Raw genomic sequence first — 21,126 nt, 5'->3', positions numbered from 1 at the left:
ACAGTGGAATGCCATTCATTTCTGCTTGTACTGGACTATTCAATGTATTTGTAAGTGGTCTGAAAGAGTGGTGCTTACACTTACTGTAACTTGTGCTGGGCAACCAGCATCTTTTTGGCTGGCTTTGAAGGACTACAGCTGGACTACAAGAGAGCAGAAGAAACTCAATGCTCACAAAGCAAGGCATACAGGGAGGGGGAAGAGACAACTGTAAACAATGTCATGCTCTAAGTCTGACTTAAAAATTCAAGTGTCTGCGGATAATGCTCTGCAAGTCATTGCTCAATACTTGAGAACAGTCCACAAGGAAATAGCTTTTTTAAAAAACCCTTAAACTAAGAAGCAGAAAAGATTTACTGCTGTATAAATGCACTTTGAACATCACATGTAGTTCTGGTCACCTTTACTGTGGCAGAGAAGGGAGGTGATGCCAATAAGATGAAACAACTTCTGGGAAGCACAACTGTATCCTTAAATAGACTGTGCCACCCCATCAACCCCTTGGCCAAGATTACAATCTGTGCTTTGAAAACAATTTTGAGAAAGCACTGCTAAGATTCACTTGCTGCCTGGTGTAACACCTTTACCTTAGTACCAAGACTAGAAGGACAAACCGGAGAAGACAAGAGTGAGAGAATGTGCCACTCTCAGTGAGTTTTCAGTAACAGAAACAGCACAGTAGCAGCTGTGAAAAGCCACTGTAGTCCATTTTAAATCATTTTGACTGAAACAAGCCTGAAGCACTCAGAATATCTACGTTTTGGCTCAAGCTCTTAGAGAGCTCCAGCCTTTGGGAAGCAGGTGCATTCTTGCAAATACCAGTTAGGAACAGTTTCATAGTCAGTCTAGATCCTACATGAAGGTATTTTTCAACACAAGCATCCTGTGTTCCAGGCAGCAGGCAAGGCTGCTGGTTCCCATCAGGGACCTGACACAGTACAAAAGTCCTGTTGCTTATTAGTCAAGGGCTCATAAGGAAAGCACGGAGGAGCGCTGGCTGCCAAACACACTCCAGACTTACAAATCTACCAAGCAGCAGGTGATGCTTCCTCCTCCGGTCACTTGACAGGATCTATAATCTCCAGTTGTGGCTGTTTTCGACTTGAAATGCCACCACTCGCAGGAGAGTTTGACAGTCTTGGAGAAGGTGGTACGAGAGGGCTGGGTTCTGGATCCAAACGGTGTCACTAACTCACCCCCATCCGACAACACACCAGACAGCAAAAGCAGCAGGTCCCAGCCAGAGGTTTGCAGCCAACTCCACCATGGGAGAACCTCAGTTACCACTTCTCCAGCTCCAGTCAAGCCTGTGCCACCACATCTTCAGGTTGCACACCCGGCATCCAAACATTTGCCAGCAAACGTTTCCTGAAGTCAGTAGGGGATATTTGTAGAGTGAACTGAAACCGGTATTTCGGCAAGCAACTCCTTCCACTTTTAAATTTCCTCTTTCATGTCTGCGACAACCCCCCCGCAGACTTAAGCATCCTGCAAACAGAGAGAGCCTCTTTCAGGGGAACTGTCCGTTCCTCTCCGCCATCGGGTTTAAGGCAGCCCCCCGAAGCGCTGCTACCACCATCACTCCAAGCCGCACGTGCCAGCGGGGCAGACCCCCGCTTTTTTCATAGAAGTAGCCACAGTCCTTCAAATGCCCCGAGCAGAGATGGGAAAAGCCTACTTAAGCAAGGAGGGAAACAACTGTGTGCTCTTTCAGGCCAGCAGCAAAACTAAACTCAGCTGGAGTTACCCACCACTGCTTCTAAGCTCTATAGAATAATAATTTCCTTACAAGAAGTTAAAGAATTCAGCTCCTTCTCTCTAAATATTAAACATGAGCACATGTTTAACTTCAGTTGATACCCCAATGGCTATAGAAAAAGCAGTTCTCATCAGCAGGTAAGACAACATGAATTTACAATTCCATTACCAACATGCATAATGTGATTATTTCTAATTCTGCACATACTAGTAACTAATAGATCTTCAGAAGCAAATTCAGTCACAACTTGTTATTTCAAGCTCTGTGTGAGGAGTTCTGAAGTGGACTCCCAGACATGCCCAGTTCTAAAGGTGACTTCCACCACCCGGTCAGGGTGGAGCGAGCACACTGCCCGATATCTGCACCGCAGCCAAGCCCTACATACCAGTCACCCTGCTTCGCGTTAGATGGAACCCAGGAGACAACACACTTGGGATGTAAATCTTGCACACATCCCCTTTGTGCACAGACAGAGGTTTTTTGAACCACAAACCAATGCTTATCACTCAAGAGTTAATGCAACCGCTACAAAAACACAATGATCCTTCCTCCACTTGAGCCTGAAAGCAGTGAGAAGGACCAAACCAAGCAGAAAACAATCACATGCTCCTTATAGGATTCCAGCAGCAAAAGAGCTGGTAGTTTCGGCTACTGAGAGGTGACATTTGAGGAAGTCTGTCTTCATTTGCACTACCTAAAGGCAGACCACATAGCTGAGAAGCAAAACAAAAGGATTTCTTTTTTTAATTTTTGCCCTGCAGTAAACAGGGGTGGGGGAAGAAGAGGACGAGAAGGTTTATGGGAAGTCATGGAGACTTGTGGTCTGCTGTCCACAATTAAGTACTTTTGCTTTTAAACTAACTTATGATAATTCACGGAAGTAAAAAATCAGGCAAGTCTTGCTTGTCTAGGGCCAAAGTTCAGCAAAACCATGCAGATTTACCTCTCCCCCTTTAATTTCACAACCTCAGGCTCAGACTAGAAGAGGTAGCAGCAGACCCTCTCTGGACAGATGAGTGGTGGCAGGGGAAGCCAAGAGTCTCTGGCATCATGCAAGCTCAGCACCAAGCCCCTTTGTGCTGTTACATTTTGAGATTCTCCCCACAATGGACAACCTTTAAAATTACAGGTAAAGAAGAAGGGAAGGGGAAGGGAGAGTCTCTGCTTGTACCACAAACCCCTAGGAATTGCTCTACGCTGTCACCCCGCGCACGCCCATCACACTCACGACACCTCCCTCATGGCACGGCCAGCTCTCCCCTACAGCAGCTATTTCAGAAAAAACTCCAGAAAGGACTAACCAGAAGCCCTAAAAGCAAAGCACTGGGAGAGGATATGCTACATTTAATAGCAAAGTAATGACACAGATGGCTAAGAGAGCAGTTTTCCCCTCTGACAGGTTACTGGAGGCACACAGCCTGAGATCAGGCAGCTCGGTTGCTGGAGACAGACAAGCAGTGCCTCCTGACCACCATAAAGTCACTCACACGCCTCTTGCAATTGCCATTTATTTTAAGGAGATTTTCTACTTTGCACAGAACGCCTCCCACCAGCCTCCGTCACAAAGCAATGCTGGGAGCCAAATCTGGAACGTGAGCAAGCGTTCAGCTGTTCTGCAGAAGTCTATTCAGGGATGCAATGCAGTGCAGAATGCTGCAAATTATTCACATTGGTGCTGTGAAACGCTAGACTCCCACCCTCAGCAGAGGCCAGTGGGACCCATACAGAAAATATTAATATGAAATCCTACCAAAAGCCATTATGAAAAACAGAAAGCAGAGTGATGCACAGGTATTACCTCCCATCTCCCTGTCAAGTGGCGGGTCATCGTCTGCCATGGAGAAGTCCAGAGATGCTCCTGCTATTTCCAGCATATCTTCATCACTAGTGCTGCTCTGGAAACTCCCCCGTCGATAGCCTTTCTGATCCATGGCCAGAGCTTCCAAACCTGGGAGCAAAAGGAAAATTTTTAGAGCACAAGCATGAAGACTTATTTTCTAAGCCAACTGGACTGATGCCCACTTGACACTTTGTCCTGAAGACAAGGAGTCTGCACTGCTCTTCCCAGGTGAAGGAAAAATGCAGCGATACCACCTGAAATTTGGGGTAGAACAAGCAACTGCTCAGGACAAAACTGGATGTTTACAAGCAAAGCTCTTGCACTAGACTTCATATTGCCCCATGCCAGAAACAAACATTAAGTCCCAGTATGGCATCTGAACTCAACTGGAAAGACATACAAACACAGCAGCACTAGGGTGCCCAGGTTCTTAAAAGACAACAAGTTTAGAAAACTTTGCACGGCCAAGCCAAGACCCACAGAGGAAAATCTTTCCATAATAAGGGATCCTACACACATATCCTCTACTCCTCAGTCCACTGCCTGCTGGAAAAGGGCTCAAACTGGACTTTGAATAACCAGCTGCCAGCCATGAGACAGGCTTAATCAAGGCAATGAGACCGACAAACTGCAAGCGACCATCCCAAAAACTAGAAACAGCCCCCATCTCACCTGCCCATAGCTCAGGTGCACTGTCCCGTGTCACCCGCTGCCATGGCTTGCACTCGGGTGATCCGACTGATCTCAAACACAACAGCAGCCCGAATGCCTCAGATAATGTTTTTCTCTATAGAAAACCAATTATATTTCTAAGTTCTTGGTCTTAAAAGCCTCTCAAGGTATTTCCTTTTCCTCCTTTATATTTCCCACAAAGACTGTGAATCAATTTCTATCTGCTGGTCACTACCAGACAGAGCAATTAGAAATCCACTCTAACAGCAGGTAAAAAATTACTCAGGTCAACACCATGTTGGACAAGGCAAGTGACATCTGCTGATGTATTTTCTAAATAATGTCCACATGTGCTCTCAACAGGTTTGCAATGACTTTTTTTTTCTTTTTTTGACCATTTCACCTCCCACGGTGTCCTTGTATTTACTGCCAGAGCGTTGTGCAAAGCCCATCAGGGAGGAAGGATCCTCGCAGCAGAAATGTGGCTGTGATGCTCTCCAGATGTTCCAAGCTCACCTACCTGTCCTTCTCTGAGATGTAGGCAAACTATCAAAACAACCCATGTGAACAACGATTCCTAACCACCTGCACATGAAGCTGTAAAATGCAATGTGGAAGTGTGCTATTAAACTTCATAAATAATTTTAATTAAGTATCCTTGACCTCCTACCGGACCTGGTCGTCTCAAGGAGCTGGTCATGCCAGACCATGACACAAGACCTGTTGTCTCTCCTGCTCTTCTCTAAGATGGCAGACAAACTATGAAAGCACAAGCTCTGAAAACATAATAATTAACTGAGCTGAAAAAAAAAAATATAAAAATAATCAGGTCTCAGCCTCAAAAATAGCTCTTGCAACCTGTAAGTGGGAATCTTCATCTCAATGAGATGATAGCCCGTGTTCGCTTTTCTCTTGCAAACATACACATTTTTCAAGAGAATTATAGAGGAACCAAATATGCAGCTCAGCCTTATTTCAGGAAAGGAGAAAGCCAGCCAGCATTTGCAAGCAGTATGAATTACACACTCTGCAGAAAGCACTTCCTATTACAAAAAAAAAAAGCCACCACACCACACAAAAAAAGTCTTGGCATTGTACGAAGTGACGCACTGGGCTCTTTGCTGAGCCTTGCTCTGTGGAACACAATGTTACTTAACATTTAAGCCCTGTTTACTCATTAAACTGGTGCAGAATACACCAGTAAAGAGAGTGCTGAGCTCTGGCCGAGGGCAACTGGGCGTTCGGGAAGGCACGTGAGGTGCTGCACGCTGCCCTGCCAGCAGCAACGCTTTTAGCACACTCTGAAAGCACAGAGATGGTGCGGGCTGCAGTCTTCCATCAGCACACACAGAGAACCAAAGGCAGGAGAAACTGAGGAATTTGAAGTCATTATTTGCCAGCTAGCAATAAAAATAATTTAATTTCATTAAAGCACTGTAGCGCACCTCCGGTAAGCTGCTTCCAGGGAGCACAGCGGATGCCGGCTCTCAGCCCAGGAGGCAGGAATGGCACGTCTCACCCCAGCAAAGAACTAAAGAAACTCTGTGCTTGGGTGTTGCGGGGCTTGTCTGCAGCATAACACAGTTTTATAGGTATTTTCCAGTAAGACTCTGTGTGTGTGTTTGTATATATATGTGGGAGGGGACGTTTAAAATATGTCTGTATTCACATATTTGCTTTGCACAAAAAGCATAAATTCGTAGCCCTACCAGAGGCTGAGTCCCTCAGCTGACAGAAGGCATGGCACTGCCAGCACAGGCAGACAGAAGTCCCTGTTTGAAAATTAGAGCAATGTCACCTCCTGCTCCCCGCAATCCATCCCCAAGTTTGCTCTCATTTACAGCTTAAAAAACCAAAACCAAGCCAACGAGCACACCACCTTCCAGTCGCAGCAGAGCCCAGACAACACCCAGCATGCATGCAGCACAAAAAGGACACAGAAAATGATAATTCAGTGATGGCTTCTCTCCCAAGTCCTGAAGCAGTCCCTGGAGATACAGGCTTAAGTCACTTTTTCTTACAAGAACACTCCCTCTACGGGCAAGCAATGCCTTTCCAGGCAAATCACGTGCACAAAAAAAAAAAGAAAAAAAAACCAAAACAAACCCAGACTGTTCTCATGCTTATCTATGTAGTTAATTTACTGCAATACTTCATCGCGCTACGGCTCCTTCTTTCCCACCAGGCCACGGGCACGCTCCGGGACACCCCCCCAGCAGCCGTACGTACCCAAGGGCTTCTGGTGCACCCAACGCTCGCAAGAAGCCATCCTCCTCCAGCTGCTCCCATCCACCTCCTCTGCCTTTTCAGACCATCCTGGCTTTACCCATCACAGTCAAGCAAAGGGAAGCAACGAAGCCAAACCCGACGGGGTCGGCCCCCCGACGCCTGGAAGTGACTCAGAGGACAGCACTCGCCACCAGGAAGCCGGAGCAACCCCGCTGCCGTCCTGCGGAGCCAACCCAGCCCCAGCTTCAGCCCTCGCGGCGCTTTCCGATCGACGCTGCGCGTCGCAGGCTCTTCTTCCCATTTCGGACTTCGACATCGCCAGCACACCCAGCGATCTGCTCCCCCAGCACCCATCCCAGCGCCGTGTTCCAATCCGCAGCCAGAGGAGCAGGACTGGTGAGCCACAGCACCGGTGAGCTCCAGCACCACCACCACCACCACCACGCTTGCCTCCACCGGCCAGCGACGTGGGGGCTCGGAGCAGCCCTTCCAGCACACGGGTTCAATGCTTTCCAAGTCAGAGGGTGGTAAAAGTTTCCGCAGCATTTTTCCGCCATCCACATCGTCGGATGGAAGGCTCGGCTCCGGCTCCACCAGCACCACAAAGACATCGCACCAGGAGAATACAACTCAAAAAGGAGCAGGGAGTAATCCTGACCAGCCGCCTTCATCAGTCATTGCTGCTGCGGGGGAAGGAGCGAGCTTACCACCTAGCGGCTATTTCATGTGAAAAACCAAAGCCCAGATCACAAGACTGCTTTTTTTTCCAGAGATCAGCAAATCTAAGCCGAGCTTTGATAGTTCGGGGCAGTTCCTCCTCCCCATCCCCACAGGGGCAGGCACATCCCTTCCCACAATTACCAGATCCAAAGGTACACAAATAAGAAAAAAAAAATTGAATAAGCCAATTGTAACTGAAAAAAAAGGAGAAAGGAGAGAAAAATATATCATTTAGCTGTTATGTCAATACTCCTGGTACCTGGCTGGGAGCCAGCAGAGCAAGGCTTTCCTGCAACATTATCACTCTAGAGACTCACATTGTCATTAACAAAAAAAATATTTCTCTTCCAGAGCAGAGGAGGTTACTCCACGAGAAAGAAACTTCAGTCTGCTTGTAAACTAAGTGAGCTGGTTTGGATTTCACTGTATTCCAGCCCACGAAACATGCAACCCTGCCAGGTCCAGGCTTGATGTGCAGACTTCAAATGAATTGCAAGAGGGCTGGGTACTGATCTTAAACAAAACAAAACAAACCCACAAAACAAAAAACACCAAATCACCCCCCAAAAAACCCCAACTGTAATTTCTTCTTTAACTGCTAAAAATCAAACCACCATGCACACAAAGTTGGAGGCAGCACTCTCAGAAGAGCTCCACATCCGCTTCTTGCACTTTCTTCAGCTACAGTGCCTACAAAAAGACAATACCAGGCAGCAATTGCAGGCAAAGGCAGGGTACAACAGAGATGACTGTAAACACCTGGTTTATAAAAGAGATGATGCTACTTTTCCAAGTCATTCCTCCCTCCAATTCCCTGTGCTGTCTGAAGTGACTACAACCAGTCTCCCCTTCTGTACAGATGAAACTACAACAGGTGAGCTGATAACCGAGAAGATTTTTCACATCACCTTTAAGTCCCCTTCAGGTGCAGTACGTGACACACAAATATCTTCAGAGAAAAATGAAATGTTTTCAAACACGTTGCTATTAGCAATGGCTTGGTTTCACAAACTGCACATAATCATTTAACAGAAGGGTTTAGTGGCTCATTTAAGATCATCAACATGCCTTTTCCCATTGCATTTTAAATGCATGGTCATAAAAGCATTTATTTACCTACATTCACTTCTTGCTGTCCACCTGCCTGTTCCTCCTCCAAAGAGCAGACAACTGTTTCATCCTCGAGCATCAGTCCGCTTCTCCCATTCCCCTCCTCTCCCCGTAGCAGATGACAGCTCCTTTCCTGGGATGGCCAAGGGGAGGGGTCCGGGGCTGCCCCAGTCCAGCACTAGCACAGGAGCAGGGAACTGGAGAAGTTGTCCCTCTCGGGCTGGAGCAGGGGCACGGAGCCCTGCCGGCCCCAGGACAAGGCTGACCCGGCCGGTGGGAGTCTGCCGCTCCAGCCCACAACTCCACGCAGCACCCTGTCCTCAGCGGCCGCTCGAGCAAAGGCAAACAAACACCGGGCGAGCTGTTTGCATTAAGCAAGGGCTGTACAGCCACGCTGGTCTGGAACAATAGATGGTTTTAGAGAAACTGGGAACTCTACCAACATAAGCCGAACACAAAGACTTGAATTGTTTTAGGGCTTGTTTGGGGTTCTTTTGTTGTTCCTTGACACGTACTCACACAGGCCCCAGGGAGACGGTATTCCATGCTCTGGTCTGACATCCTTCCAGCAAGGTAACACACACCATCACGTTTCACCAGGTAATGCCAGAAAGCAGCGTACAAATCCTGTGACGTTTCAGGTTTGCCCGGCACTTTTGTACGTGGGGCTGATACAGCGTGTTAAAGGATTCACTGCCATCCTGAGATGCTTATGCACTGACAGGCACACAGACACTTACAGCTGATGTCCTTAAGTCCGTGTTAGTATCACCTCCTCTTGAATAATTCATCATTCCACATAGCTTATGCCACTCAGCCCAGTACAGTGGAAAACTTGAGCGGAGGCAAACATCAACCACAGCTGATTTCATCCTCAGCTCATGAGTAACTACACTCAGCTTCTGAATAAAACCTTATTTCTGGGAGTGCTGCTAACAGAATCACATATACTTGCCAGAAAAACATACCTCCAGAAACAAGATGTTCCAGTATTTTATTTATTAGATTAAAAATCCCCCACAATCATCCACCACCAATTAAAGAAATGGTTTGCTGCTACAGATGCTTTACATAGAAGGGATTTCTAGAAATAAGAAAAAAAGCAGCCCATTTCTCCTGCTTTACCAGGAATTTCCACAGCTCACATCAGCTACACAGAGCTGGTCAGAAGACTTCAGGGAATCAAAACATACTCATAAGGCACACTGCAGGAAAGCACCTTGGGTTTGCTTGAGAGCACAGATTGGGGTGGATTTTGTGTTGGTTTTCCTGCAGGAAGAGGAGGAAAGAGAAGGACAAGCAGCCAAAGACCTTTTTCATGGCGTTTTCCACACAATAAGCATGAAAACACTTAACACCTACAATGCAAGAAGTTTTAACAGCTTTGAACTGTTCCAGTCACTGAAAAAATCACTATTTATTTCTAGCAGATCCAATGAGAAGATGGTGCTGTGTCTTGTGATGATAAAGACCTCGTGACTCAGACCACAATCAAGGAAGCACAGAGTTGTTCCACCCCAGCTTCTACACCAATTCACAACTAGTTTTTCCCATCAGTACTTGGAAGGCATATACCTTGGTAAAGGCCTTGTACAACTTTCTAAAACTGGTATTTGTGAGAAAAGTTTTGACAGTCATCAAAGGCATAAACATTGTGCATTGCTGCTCCTAATCCCTGGATACATGCACATTTAAATGAAAATCAAGTAGGAATGTGCTTTCCAAGTGCTTGGGGCAGGGGGGAAGCAACAAGACAGAGTGGGATGGGAACTCTGGAAACATCTGGCTTTCTGATGGGAGAACAAAAGCCAAGGATATCCACAAAGTGCCCAGGCTCATTAGTGCTATTACAGAGCCTGAGCTGGCCCAGCCACCTGCCAGCCGCACATGGACCTTGTGGGTTGCGGAGAAGGCAACAGACGGAAAGGAGCAGAGGGAGGTCAAAGCCCTGGGGAAGATCTGCTCCCGAGAGTCACCCCACGAACAAAGGGTTTCAAGGAAACAGCTGATATTCTCTCGCTCCTGCACCGTGCTTTCCTCTCCGACGAAGCCTGCCATTGCACCCTGTGGTACCAACAAGCAACAAAATGTTCCGAGACAAGGTCGCGCAGGCACGGCAGGCAGACTTTAGACCAGGAACCAACAGCCATAGGGCTGTATCTCCATCCATCAAAGCAACTTGTGGTTTTAGCTAAGTCATATTACCTGCTTTGGTGTCTCCATCCATGAAATGGGGGAAAATCTTATTTATTTCTTGCAGAAATGGCAAGAAGTTGTTGGTTTTGAACTACTTGCATGATAGGTACCTGTGGGTCCAGGCTAGCGTTAGGGGTAATTCACACCGCATGGGTTCACTCAAAACAGTCTTTCTTGGTGAAATGAAATCAATTCCAGAAATGGACTGCTCTGTTCTTGTTCCCCATCCTAAAACCGCACTGGGAGCTTTCGCACGGCCACAGCCATAGCCCCAGGCACGACTCAAAGCAGGTACTGACCGAGATGAGGTACTCCGGCAGCACAATGTGGTGAGCACACGGATGCAACCAAAGGCACTGCTGGCCCCATTCAAGACCAGCGTCGGTCCTTCAAAAGCTAAAAGAAGCGTTGCTGAGCACAAATTCAGCTCAGCTGTCACTGGTAGCACCAGTAAATCACAACTCATTATTAGAAACATATTTTCTTAGTTACTTCCTCCCGGTTATCTGCTTCATCAATTGGCTTCTCCAGGAAACCTCCTTCTCCCTCCCTCTTCCTGGGTGTGCCCCAGTTCTTTGCAATATTAATCACGTTGGGTACAGTTTTAAGGGATTGTGTTAAAACAAGCCAAGTCACATTCAACAGTCAGCAAACAAGACTGTTTACAGCATTACAGGACTTACCAATTGTTAGGTTGCTAAATCACCTCTGCCAAACCAGGTCCTGTTTTGGCTGGGGGCAAATTCCCATTAAAAATTTCTTACAATGACAGAAGACAGCGACAGGGAAAGCTCTTGCACAGAGAGGAGTTAGAAGCAAGTTTCTGTGCACAAATGTGAGGCACAGGCCAGGGGAAGTGAATGCACCAACATTGGGCACCAACCTGTACACAGTATTCACATTTCCTACAAATTCAGCGTGTAAACAGTTTTCTCAGCTGTCACTGGCAAGGCAGTGTTAGCTCCCCAAGCCACACAGATCCTTTCTTACCTTCAGGGCTTTCCCTGTCATTTGAAGATGATTTTGAAGGGGAATTCAGAAGCAGAAGCAGTCCTACAACTTCCTACAACTGCTTGCAGGTTGAAAGCGGATTACGTTTCCAACAGATAGCATCTTTTCAGTATGTCATGCTTTGCCTCCTTAAAGCCAAGAAGGAGTTCTTCTTGACAATTATTGATATGCAACCACAGCTCTCAAACCACCCACCCACCCCTAAAGCAGTAAACTCCCATTTAAACATTTTTGTTGATATTGCCTTTTTTTTTTCCTCCAGTTGACTATACCAACAAGCTGGGTCCATACAGGTAAGGGCTGTTGGAAGCCAACAGCTATGTGGGAGACAGGAAAGGACAGAAAAGCTGGTACACCAGTGTTTACGGGAGATGCAGAGCAAGGCACGCCTCCCCCACCTGCAGACACCTGAGGATGAGCACTGGAAGATGCACACAGCTAGACCGACCCTAACGTTCCTCGGAACAGCCACGCCGCTCTTCTCGGAGGGTTTGATTCTTTCCTGTTTCACTGGAGCAAGCATCTGTGATGCTTCAAATAACTGGCCTATTTAGGGACAGACTACATCTTGGATTTCCCAATACCCGCTTCCAAAGTTACATGCTGCTTATCTTTCCTCCCAGGCTAGACACCTCTGCTTCCAACCCATGGAGACATGTCTAGCATGAGCCAGCCGCGATTCGGGAGAGGACCCACAGCAACGCCAGCCCAAGCCCTGCACAATCACTGTCCACGTTACCAAATAACGCTGATTTGCATCCCTCTTGTGATGCTGACCACGAGCCTCGGACAGCTCTCGGGTCCAGGCTCACCTGCCATTTAGTCACCTGGCTTTCTCCAACAGTTTGGTTTTATCCTCTTGTACAATATTACCCCTATTGTAACTTTGCTAGAGGTTCAGATCAACGCAGCCTGATTGGCATGTTTACCGGGATCATGGACATTTCAGTGCTTTTCTCCAGAAATCCCTGCTTTTTTAAAGATGCTTTATCATATAGAAACACAGTAAGTGCCAAGATGCAAGTCAGACCGCCTTGCTTTTGCTTGGTTGTTTTTTTTCCTCCTAAAGTTTTTGTAATTTCCATTTTAACTTTCAGTTAAAAAGCCACAGTCTTAGCTCAGACACTGCTACCCAAGAGCTTCTTCACAAATGCTTCCAGCTTCTTTTCAAGTTAATGCTTTGACAAAAAGCAGCCTAACTTGAAAATGCAAAAGACCAAATTTACAGGCAGTTTGTGATTGTGCCATGCAACAGACAGTTAAGGGGGGGTTGCTACTGGTTTTTAAGCTTTCTGTATTTTTCAGACTAAATTTAGTTATTTACAGCAGTTTCCATACTGAAACTCAACCGACAGCTTCTCTGCCATTACCACCCTCTTTGGAAATTCAGGCTGGTGAAACTGGTCGACTAGCACAGCTCTGTGTAGGAGCATCAGCTGAGCTAGAGCCTTGTTTCTAATACGTGCCTGTGTAGCTAGTAAGCGATGACTCCAAAATGTTTACAGGCCATCCTCAGGTTAGCAAATCTTCAACAACATACAGCCAGATGTCACTCCATTCATCCAGCCTTCCCAATGCAAATGGGAAGAGTGTGATTAACACATGACTCAGAGTGAAATAGCCAGAATAAATGCAGGTGGTTTTCATCATGGAGACTACTTCAGCATTAAGAACAGATCTGACATGGTTTTCATCCTGAAAACATCAAAATCTTGGATGAAGACTCTAAAGCCACCTCCTGCCAAAATCTCTAGTCTTAAACTGGATCACAACCAAAGCTGTCCTCATGGCCAACTTCTTCCCTACGAGAGCTCTAGGAAGCAGAACATCCCTACGGGCCCCGTTTTCGTTAAGGAGATAGGCTTCTTCTTGCATGACAGTTTCCAAGGTGAGATGGCCACAGACTATCCTCTAGGAGCTGCAGCTGAAGTTCATGCTGACGAGAAGTGGAGAGGAGTCAGGGGCTCCCAGACATGTGGCAGCGAAGGCACTCAAGCGGCCGAAGGCTGCAGGACCTCCTTCCATCCTCTCCCCGTGACGAGCTCCAGAGGGACCAGCCCCGCGACCTGCAGCTTCAGTCCGGCACGGTGTAACACCCGGCAGTTCGCAGCAGCATATCAAACCAGCCACAGCACATACACCCCAAAATCAAGTGGAAAAATGACTTGGATGCAAGACAGGAAGATCTTAATACAGAAAAGTCTTCAAGGCAGCATGAAAACCAATAGCACTGGCCAAGTGTGGTTATTATATAAAGCGTTCTTTTTCCACTTTATGGTAGGGAAGCACAGGGAGTATATGTGCCAGCCTTGTTTAAACCCAGACACGCTTCAAGGCTCATTACTGTTTCTTAAATGAGATTCCTGATATTCTAACAGGCAGATCCCAAGAACTAGTCTAGCAAGAGGCTTATATTCTCTCCCCCATTCCCAAAAATATATCACTGCACAGTCACCCAAGCAGCACAGCTCCTCAACAAGCAGCCAGTGCTCTGCAGCTGTATTCACCCATGGTTCACAGCAACACCCACAGACACTCGGCACTCACGCGGGTCCCCTGCACCACAATACACACGACACAGTTTCACATCCCACACAGAACAACTTGCTGGACAGCAGCGTTTTTAAATACTGGTCCTTTCGTGTTTACCCTGATAGGGCAAACAAGAAAGTAAGTCAGTTCACTAAAGGTACAGATAATTTTCTACTTCACAACTAAAATAAGTTACTGCAGCCACAGAACTAGTGTTTTGTAAACTCATTTCCACTTTTCAGGTTAAAAATGTAACTCCTCATAGTCACATGCTATTCATACACCATAACCACTAGCTGTACAACACTAACACAGAGGATCTTCACTTTTGGATTACATGACTTACAATCATCCCATTCTTTCCATATCTGTTACATTTAGTTATTTTACTGGAATTCAAAAAGGACAAGAATTTGCTGTTACAGAGCTGAAGTCCTTCAGATCTAATGTTTATGCCTAAAACTGTGTCCGACAATAAAAAGCCAAACCACCACTGATAAAATATCATCTCTCCTCAAACACCACCACTTTTTTCCTCTTTTCCTTTCCTTTTTCCTTTTTTTTTTTTTTTTGTGTGTAAAGAATAAGGACCATTGTGGCTACAATAGCAAGATTTCAACAAATATTTCCACCTGTATTTTATAGTCCAGTTTAGTTTCAAGCTTGCATCAAGTTTCAGCTGGAAACTTGTCATTTCATACTTTTGTTAAGTGCCAAGTACTGTGTCTATTCCAGCAGAGTACCTTATCTTTTTGTTTGTTTTTAAGAGACACTTCACAGCACACTCTGAAATTCAAACAGCATTACGTGGTATTTGGTTAAGACTTATTTTGGGGAGACTGCAGTTTTGCTTCTTGCTTGACAAGGTAGAAAACACCCAAATTACTGAAATATAGGCTACAACAGTCTTAACTGGGGATTTTCTGAGGCACAAAGAGAACATAAAGCACCCAACTTGCACAAAATCCTTGGTGAGAAAAGCCTCTGGAAAGCCTCCCCCGTCACAATGGTAAGGGGGTTACGGGAGGAGAACCGGAGCCCTGGCAAGAACTGCTGCTAAGCTTCCCCAGGGAGGTGGCGTTAATGATCCAAAGATATGCTGCCAAACTGCAGTGAGAATTAAAACTGGCACACACCAAATGCTATGAAACAGCTAGGTCCTGAGTGTTGCGCACACAAGTTACCTTTCCAACATCTCCCTCTCCATGAAATCTATCTGAGCTGCTCACTGTATGTGATGTAGCTGATTTTCTACATTTTTGTCAAAGCAATGGATTTCATCCTGCTTGCAGGCACCTTCTCAGGCTGACTGGCTACTCGATCGAAAGTATACATGCTGTCCTGGTTTCAGGATGGGGGGGAAGTGAGTGAGCTGCTGCGTGGTGCTTAGTTGCTGGCTGGGGTTAAACCACGACACATGCTCTTTCCTTGTACAGTCAGTAGACGTTTTAAAAAACAAACAGAAGTTTCTGAAGGGGGGGGGGATAAAAATGGCATGTTGGAAGTACTGAATTGCAGTCCAAAAGGTCTGAAACCCATTGCATTGAACAAGAACAAGCTGGCACACAAACAACAGGGCTAACTCGCTGACTGCAACACTGAAGCAGCTCTCAGGACTCATTGAATTTCTACAGATGGTTCAGCCTCCTACAAAATCAGGACACACATTCAATAGCCCACCTTCCACCCTCCAACAGCAGAAGCTGCAACATTTTGGTGTCCAAATGTTCTGTAGCTACCCACGACACCAGCGCCTTCAAAATACAAAGAGGTTTCCTTATCCCCTTTGGGAAAAGTGAAACTTGGCTAGAGAGTAAAGCAGCTACAGCCACTGAAATCAGCAGCCTGACCCTCTACTTCATTTCTAGCCAGGTTCTCAGGAAGCACCTTTGGGAGTCAAGCCTCGGCAGCGGCAAACTGGCCTCATCCACAGCAGGCAGCAGCATCACGACACAGGTTTCAGACCCTCTGTTAATGGACACCTTCCATGCTGTTTGCTATAAAGCATTCTGGAAAATGCAACTGCACATACATTTCATCAGCAACCATCCCATTTACAGTCGTGCAGCACTTAAGAGATTATGGACACTATACAAACACAAAAAGGATTTTCCTTTTACCAATTATGGTCCTTACTGTCTCAAAGAAGAGCAGAAACGGACTGCTGCTGACTGCTGCAGTACTTCTTTTATTGAAAACTTTTTAAAAAGTGATATTGTAGCAGGTGTCACTAAAGAAGAAAAAAAAAATATCACAGTAATCTTACATACCCTGTGTAGGTCTCACTACAGTTCTTAAATTTCTTGAGAATTTTCTGCTTAAAGCAAAAACCCATGAGGAGGCAAGAGGTCTATTAAGATGAGAGTCAGGGACATGATGGAAATCTTCCACCCCCCAAAAAGCCATCGGTTGCCTCTATCTGACCAAAGTGCTCGTCTGGGTATTCTCATCTCCCCTAACTCTATTCCCCAAGCACGCCTGTAGCATCTCTTCTTCTGACTGAAGCACATCTATGTCCACTACACAAGGCCAAAGTTCAGTCAGTTGGCTGCTGAAGTTTGACTGAAAAAGAGCTGTACACAGACAGAAGGAGCTTCCCCGGCAGTCTGCTCTGTCCTGGAGATGACCCAACTCTGCCCTACAGCACAACCACTTCTTTCTTCTCCAGATAACAATAGGGTGCTGCAACAGCCACCTTCCCTGGAGACAGTCTCACCCATTCCTCAGCCTTGACAAACAAATGGCTGCCAAGGAAACCCTCGACGGTTTCACCCTAAGGATGCAGGGCCACACATCCGACATCCCACCTTCCATAACACAGCCGGGCAGAAAGGGAACAACTACAAAACACCACCAGCAGCACCACAGCAAGTCCTGAAACACTAGTCACAGTGGTTTTGCACCACTTCACAGCATCCAAGCACTGGCCTCAGATCAAAAGCATGAGACAAACATCTGCAGCGTGACAGTGATGGGTATGCAGCACCACAGAAGTCCAAATCATCTGGTTTTGTAGCTTCTCCTATCAAGCAGACATGGAAGTGCCCAGGGTTACCTTGGCTGAAGCGGTGTGCCTGGTCCCTCTCACGCGGCTGGCTCCCCAAGGCCCCTCATCCGCTCTGCCTTCGGATGCTGCCCAAGCCACACTGAGGAGATGGGTGGGTTTCCACGCTCAAGGGACTCATTCAGAAAAGGATCTTCCAAAACCAGGGCTCGCAGTCCTTCAGCAACAACTGCACGTGAAGCTGTGCTGCATAACCAAGAGCCAGTTGTTATTCCAGCGGGAATAATTAAAAGCATGATGCAAGATGCACATAAATATTCATACCCACGCTGTCAATTCTGCACTGAGACCGGAATCCAAACTCCCAAACCCGCTGGACGAGTCTAAGACCAGATGATGGCAACGTCAGCCACCGCCAGCCCTCACCTGGCTGTGCACACAGTCTGGGGCGCCAGCCAGCCGATCAGACTTCACCCACCTGCTAAACACCCAAATGACTTGTGATATTATACGGATGAACTCCAGCCCTATGTAAGCATGCTCAAGGTGAGGAATTTGCGGGGGCAGGTTTGCCTTCCTTCACTAGTGACCAGATCCAGCTGGAGTCACAGCTAGTGCCACCTTCCACACCAAGGATGGAAGAAGAAAATGAGGAACTGTGGCAGAGGGAAAGGAATAATGTCGGCGTTGGGGAAGGAGGAGGTGGGTAAAGGCGGACACAGGGCAAAGGAGCAGAAGCAGCAGGCGAGCCTTGAGAGCCCACGGAGCTGCAGCAAGCAGCTCGATCTGAGGGGAGGATGCCACCACCACCGCACAGACACATCCTTGAAAATGCTATTCCCAGCTACAAAAAGAAAATTTGTGTACATTACCCTGCACTTAGAATCCCTATACTAAATCTAGGCAGCAGCAGCACAAGCCTAGGTGCTGCAGGAGATTTATCCAGGCATCTCAGCAGCAGAAGACCCTCCCCAAGCGTGAAGCCACCCACCACTGTCCCACACCAGAGCCACTGTCCCCCTGCACTGTCAGGCTTCCCCGATTATTTAAACCCTTCTGCTGAACCCTGTCGCCACTGGCTCGTGTGACAGTAACAGCTGCCGACCTAAGAGCTCGCCCCACAATTCCTCCCATTAAACCAGTTGTTCGTGAAGAGCAGCCCTTTATCCAGAAAGCAAGCGACTCCGTGTTCTAATTGCACACTGCAACGCGACAATTGCACAACTGGCTTTTTGCCTTGACAAGACATCTACAGCAGAAAGAATAATGTAAGATTAACAGATATTTCCTGAAATATTGGTGTTACAGCCACATTTCTTACTCAATTACCAGTGTCGTGGCTTTTTTTTTTTTTTTTTTTAAACAAACCAGATCGAATGGGAATCGGACAAAACAATGCTGGAGAACAACCGAAGGAAAGTATTTAGATGAAAAGAAAATCTTGCCTCGCAGTGTTACCCAGTCCTGAAATGCAATAGGGTTACCAAGAGCACACAGCAGCAGAAAGCAGCAGCACAGCTGTATGGCAAGGGACACGAGAAAAAAGAAAAGTATGTCTGTGTGGCACAACTTCCCAAGAACCTCTAACAAAACACGGCAGGAGAAAAGAGAAATGAGCTTTGGTATTTTAGGGCCCATGGTGATTTTCTAACTTCTGCAGCTTTCTGGTAGCTGAAGATCATGACCTGTAGGTCATGAGTCACAAGTTTACAGGGAGACCAAAGGAAATTTGCTATTACGTTTTCAAGTGTGTGTGGCATACAGGGGGGGGGTGTGATAAGGTGCAGGGACAACGCAACTCCACTAAAAAACACACTTTTGTTTGGGTGCTGCTCCCAAAGCATGTCAGCTTATTGGTGAGCGGAGAACAACTGTTAGTGACAACACCACAAAACCCAGGGCAAACCAAATCCAAACCTCAAAAGATATTTTGGTGCAACCAAGTTGAAGGTCATATACCACAGACCTTCACCTATAACCGTGCAGAGGGTGGCAGGCCATTTCAGAAAGGAGCAGCTCAGCAAGGCTCCAGCTCTGGCCAGCAAGAAGATTATTTGGCCGTTGCATCCCAAAGAATGAAAAACAATTCGCTACTTTATACAACCATCATTCAAACAGTATCTCAAAACCAAAAATAATCCTGTTTTCGAGTTCTTCTGGGAACAAAGGGAGTCACAGGCGCAGCAGTGTCTGCCAGCCACATGTCCCCATTGCCTCCCAGGTGCTGGTGCTCACACTCCTGCCCCATGGCCACCAGGAAATTATGAAGTGTGCATTTCACAAACACCTGCTCTGCACAAGTATAAAAAGCTAAATCATTCCATTCATTCTTGCTGCAAAAGAAAAAAAAAAAAAAAAGAGGTACAACCTTCAAGATTAACAAAGGCTTTAAAACTTGGACTACTGAAAGCTCACAACACCCAGAGGGTGGTAAGACACGTCGTGCTAAAGGATTCCCAAACTCTGGCTGGCCTATTTCTCGCCCCATCTATTCCTGCAGGCTCCTTCAGATGGGAATTTTCCTTGAGCACCCAAACAAACGGAGGGACACCAGCTCTGACCACACGCGCTCCATCAGCGGCAGACAGAAAGGAAAGCGGGTGACGTGCCCTCCCAGCAGCTCATCACATCGCCGTACGCTGCCCGATCCCGGTCCTCTGCTCTCAGTGCCAGAGTTCACCCACAAAAGAGGTCAATTGCGACGACGAGAGGATCATTTACCCATCCAACAAGCGGCATCGGTACCTTCTCCCAAGGCTCAGCTGCTCCTGCCTTCGGTCTGATGCTTCTTGGAGCTGCTGGAAGAGAAAGAGCGACTTGCTCAGGCAAGAAAATGCGACCAGGACACACACACAGCCTTCCCCAGCGCTAAACCGGGGTGGGGGTAATTGTAGCGGGGCTGCAGGCGCTCCAGACGCTGGACTCCTGTCAAGCCTCGTGGAGAACATCCCCGCCCGACCCGGGGATCCAGGAATTCTCCCATTTCGTGATCCTCTTCGACATCCCACGCCAGCTTTTGCCAAAGCTCCTGCTTCCCGCCTCCAGCTGCGACATCCGCGTCCCTCCCCGCCCCGAGACCAAGGGCACCATCGCCCAACACAGGGGCAGAAGGAGGGGGAGAAAAAGGAGAAAAAGGGGGCGAAGAGGGGGGACGGGCGGCCACAGGCCCGGCCCCACGGCCGCCCCGCACCTCCTCCCCTGCCGCCCAAACACCTCAGCCCCACCGCTACCCCGGGACGACCCACCCCGCCTCCCCCGGCCCCTCGCCCCGTACCTCCGCCGCTCCAGGCTCCCGCTCCGCCGACCCCCGCCGCTGAGGCCGAGCCCCAGCCCGGCCCCGGCCCCGGCCCCGCGGCCGTTGCACCTGCGCGACGGGGCGGCTCCACCCACGGCGGGGCGGGGCCGGGGCGCCCACGTGACGGCACGTCGCCCCGCCCTCCGGGGCAGGGCTTGTGCGCAGGCGCGCTGCTGCGCTGTTGAAGGAGGGGGCGCGCCTTGTCGGCGCCATCTTGAGTGTGGGCGCCGGGTTCTTAAAGCGGGACGCTGCTCGTCCTGCAAGGAGGGGCGGCGGGGGTCTCCTGTGTGAGGCCATAGCGCGAATCGCACCTTCACCGTGCCCCTGTCCACCCCCTCCCCACCTCAGACTCCCCCAACACTCACCACCCTCATCCCTGGCCTCCCCATCGCTGCCCCCCCATTGTTGGCCCACCCCACAGAAGACCCCCCCCATCGCTGACCCACCCCCCCATCGCTGCTGTCCCCCTGCCATTGCAGACCCCCATCATTGCCCCCCCATCACTGACTCCCCCATCACTGGCCTCCCCAGCAGAGACACCCCCCCCCCAATCATTGACTGCCCCCTTCCCATCGCTAACCCCCCCACCGCTCACTCCCATCTCCCCCAGCCGGGCCGGGGGTCCCAAGGGTCCTGGAGAGATGCTCTGCCCTCTGCCATGAGCCCCACTGGGACCCCCCCCCCATGCTGGGACCCCCCATGCTGAAACCCTTGGGAAAGATCCCACCCCGTAGGTGAGGAGGGCTGGACCCGACCCC

General features: G+C 48.2%; 1 protein-coding gene across 12 annotated transcripts in view; it reads right to left on the bottom strand.

The window, feature by feature from the left end:
• Positions 1–20,475, bottom strand: part of LOC142043353 (H(+)/Cl(-) exchange transporter 5) — a 43,380-nt gene extending 22,905 nt beyond the window's left edge. For 2 of the 12 annotated variants that reach the window (XM_075054445.1, XM_075054456.1), the window contains exons 1-2: positions 6,501–6,841; positions 3,558–3,707 (exon numbers count right to left, since the gene is read on the bottom strand). In XM_075054445.1, coding sequence (XP_074910546.1) covers positions 3,558–3,707; positions 6,501–6,540 — 190 coding nt within the window. In that variant the 5' untranslated portion in view covers positions 6,541–6,841. Of the gene's footprint in view, positions 1–1,021; positions 1,267–3,557; positions 3,708–6,500; positions 6,842–17,124; positions 17,320–19,441; positions 19,762–19,794; positions 19,872–20,347 lie in introns of those variants that run through there. The other 10 variants (XM_075054449.1, XM_075054451.1, XM_075054450.1 and 7 more) reach the window with 10 other exon arrangements.
• Positions 20,476–21,126: the final 651 nt, after the last annotated feature.

This window comes from Buteo buteo, chromosome 22, assembly GCF_964188355.1.
Source record: "Buteo buteo chromosome 22, bButBut1.hap1.1, whole genome shotgun sequence".
In the NCBI taxonomy this organism is placed as follows: domain Eukaryota; kingdom Metazoa; phylum Chordata; class Aves; order Accipitriformes; family Accipitridae; genus Buteo; species Buteo buteo.
The sequence above is the reverse complement of the archived record's forward strand: the minus strand, read 5'-3'. Positions and strand labels throughout refer to the sequence as shown.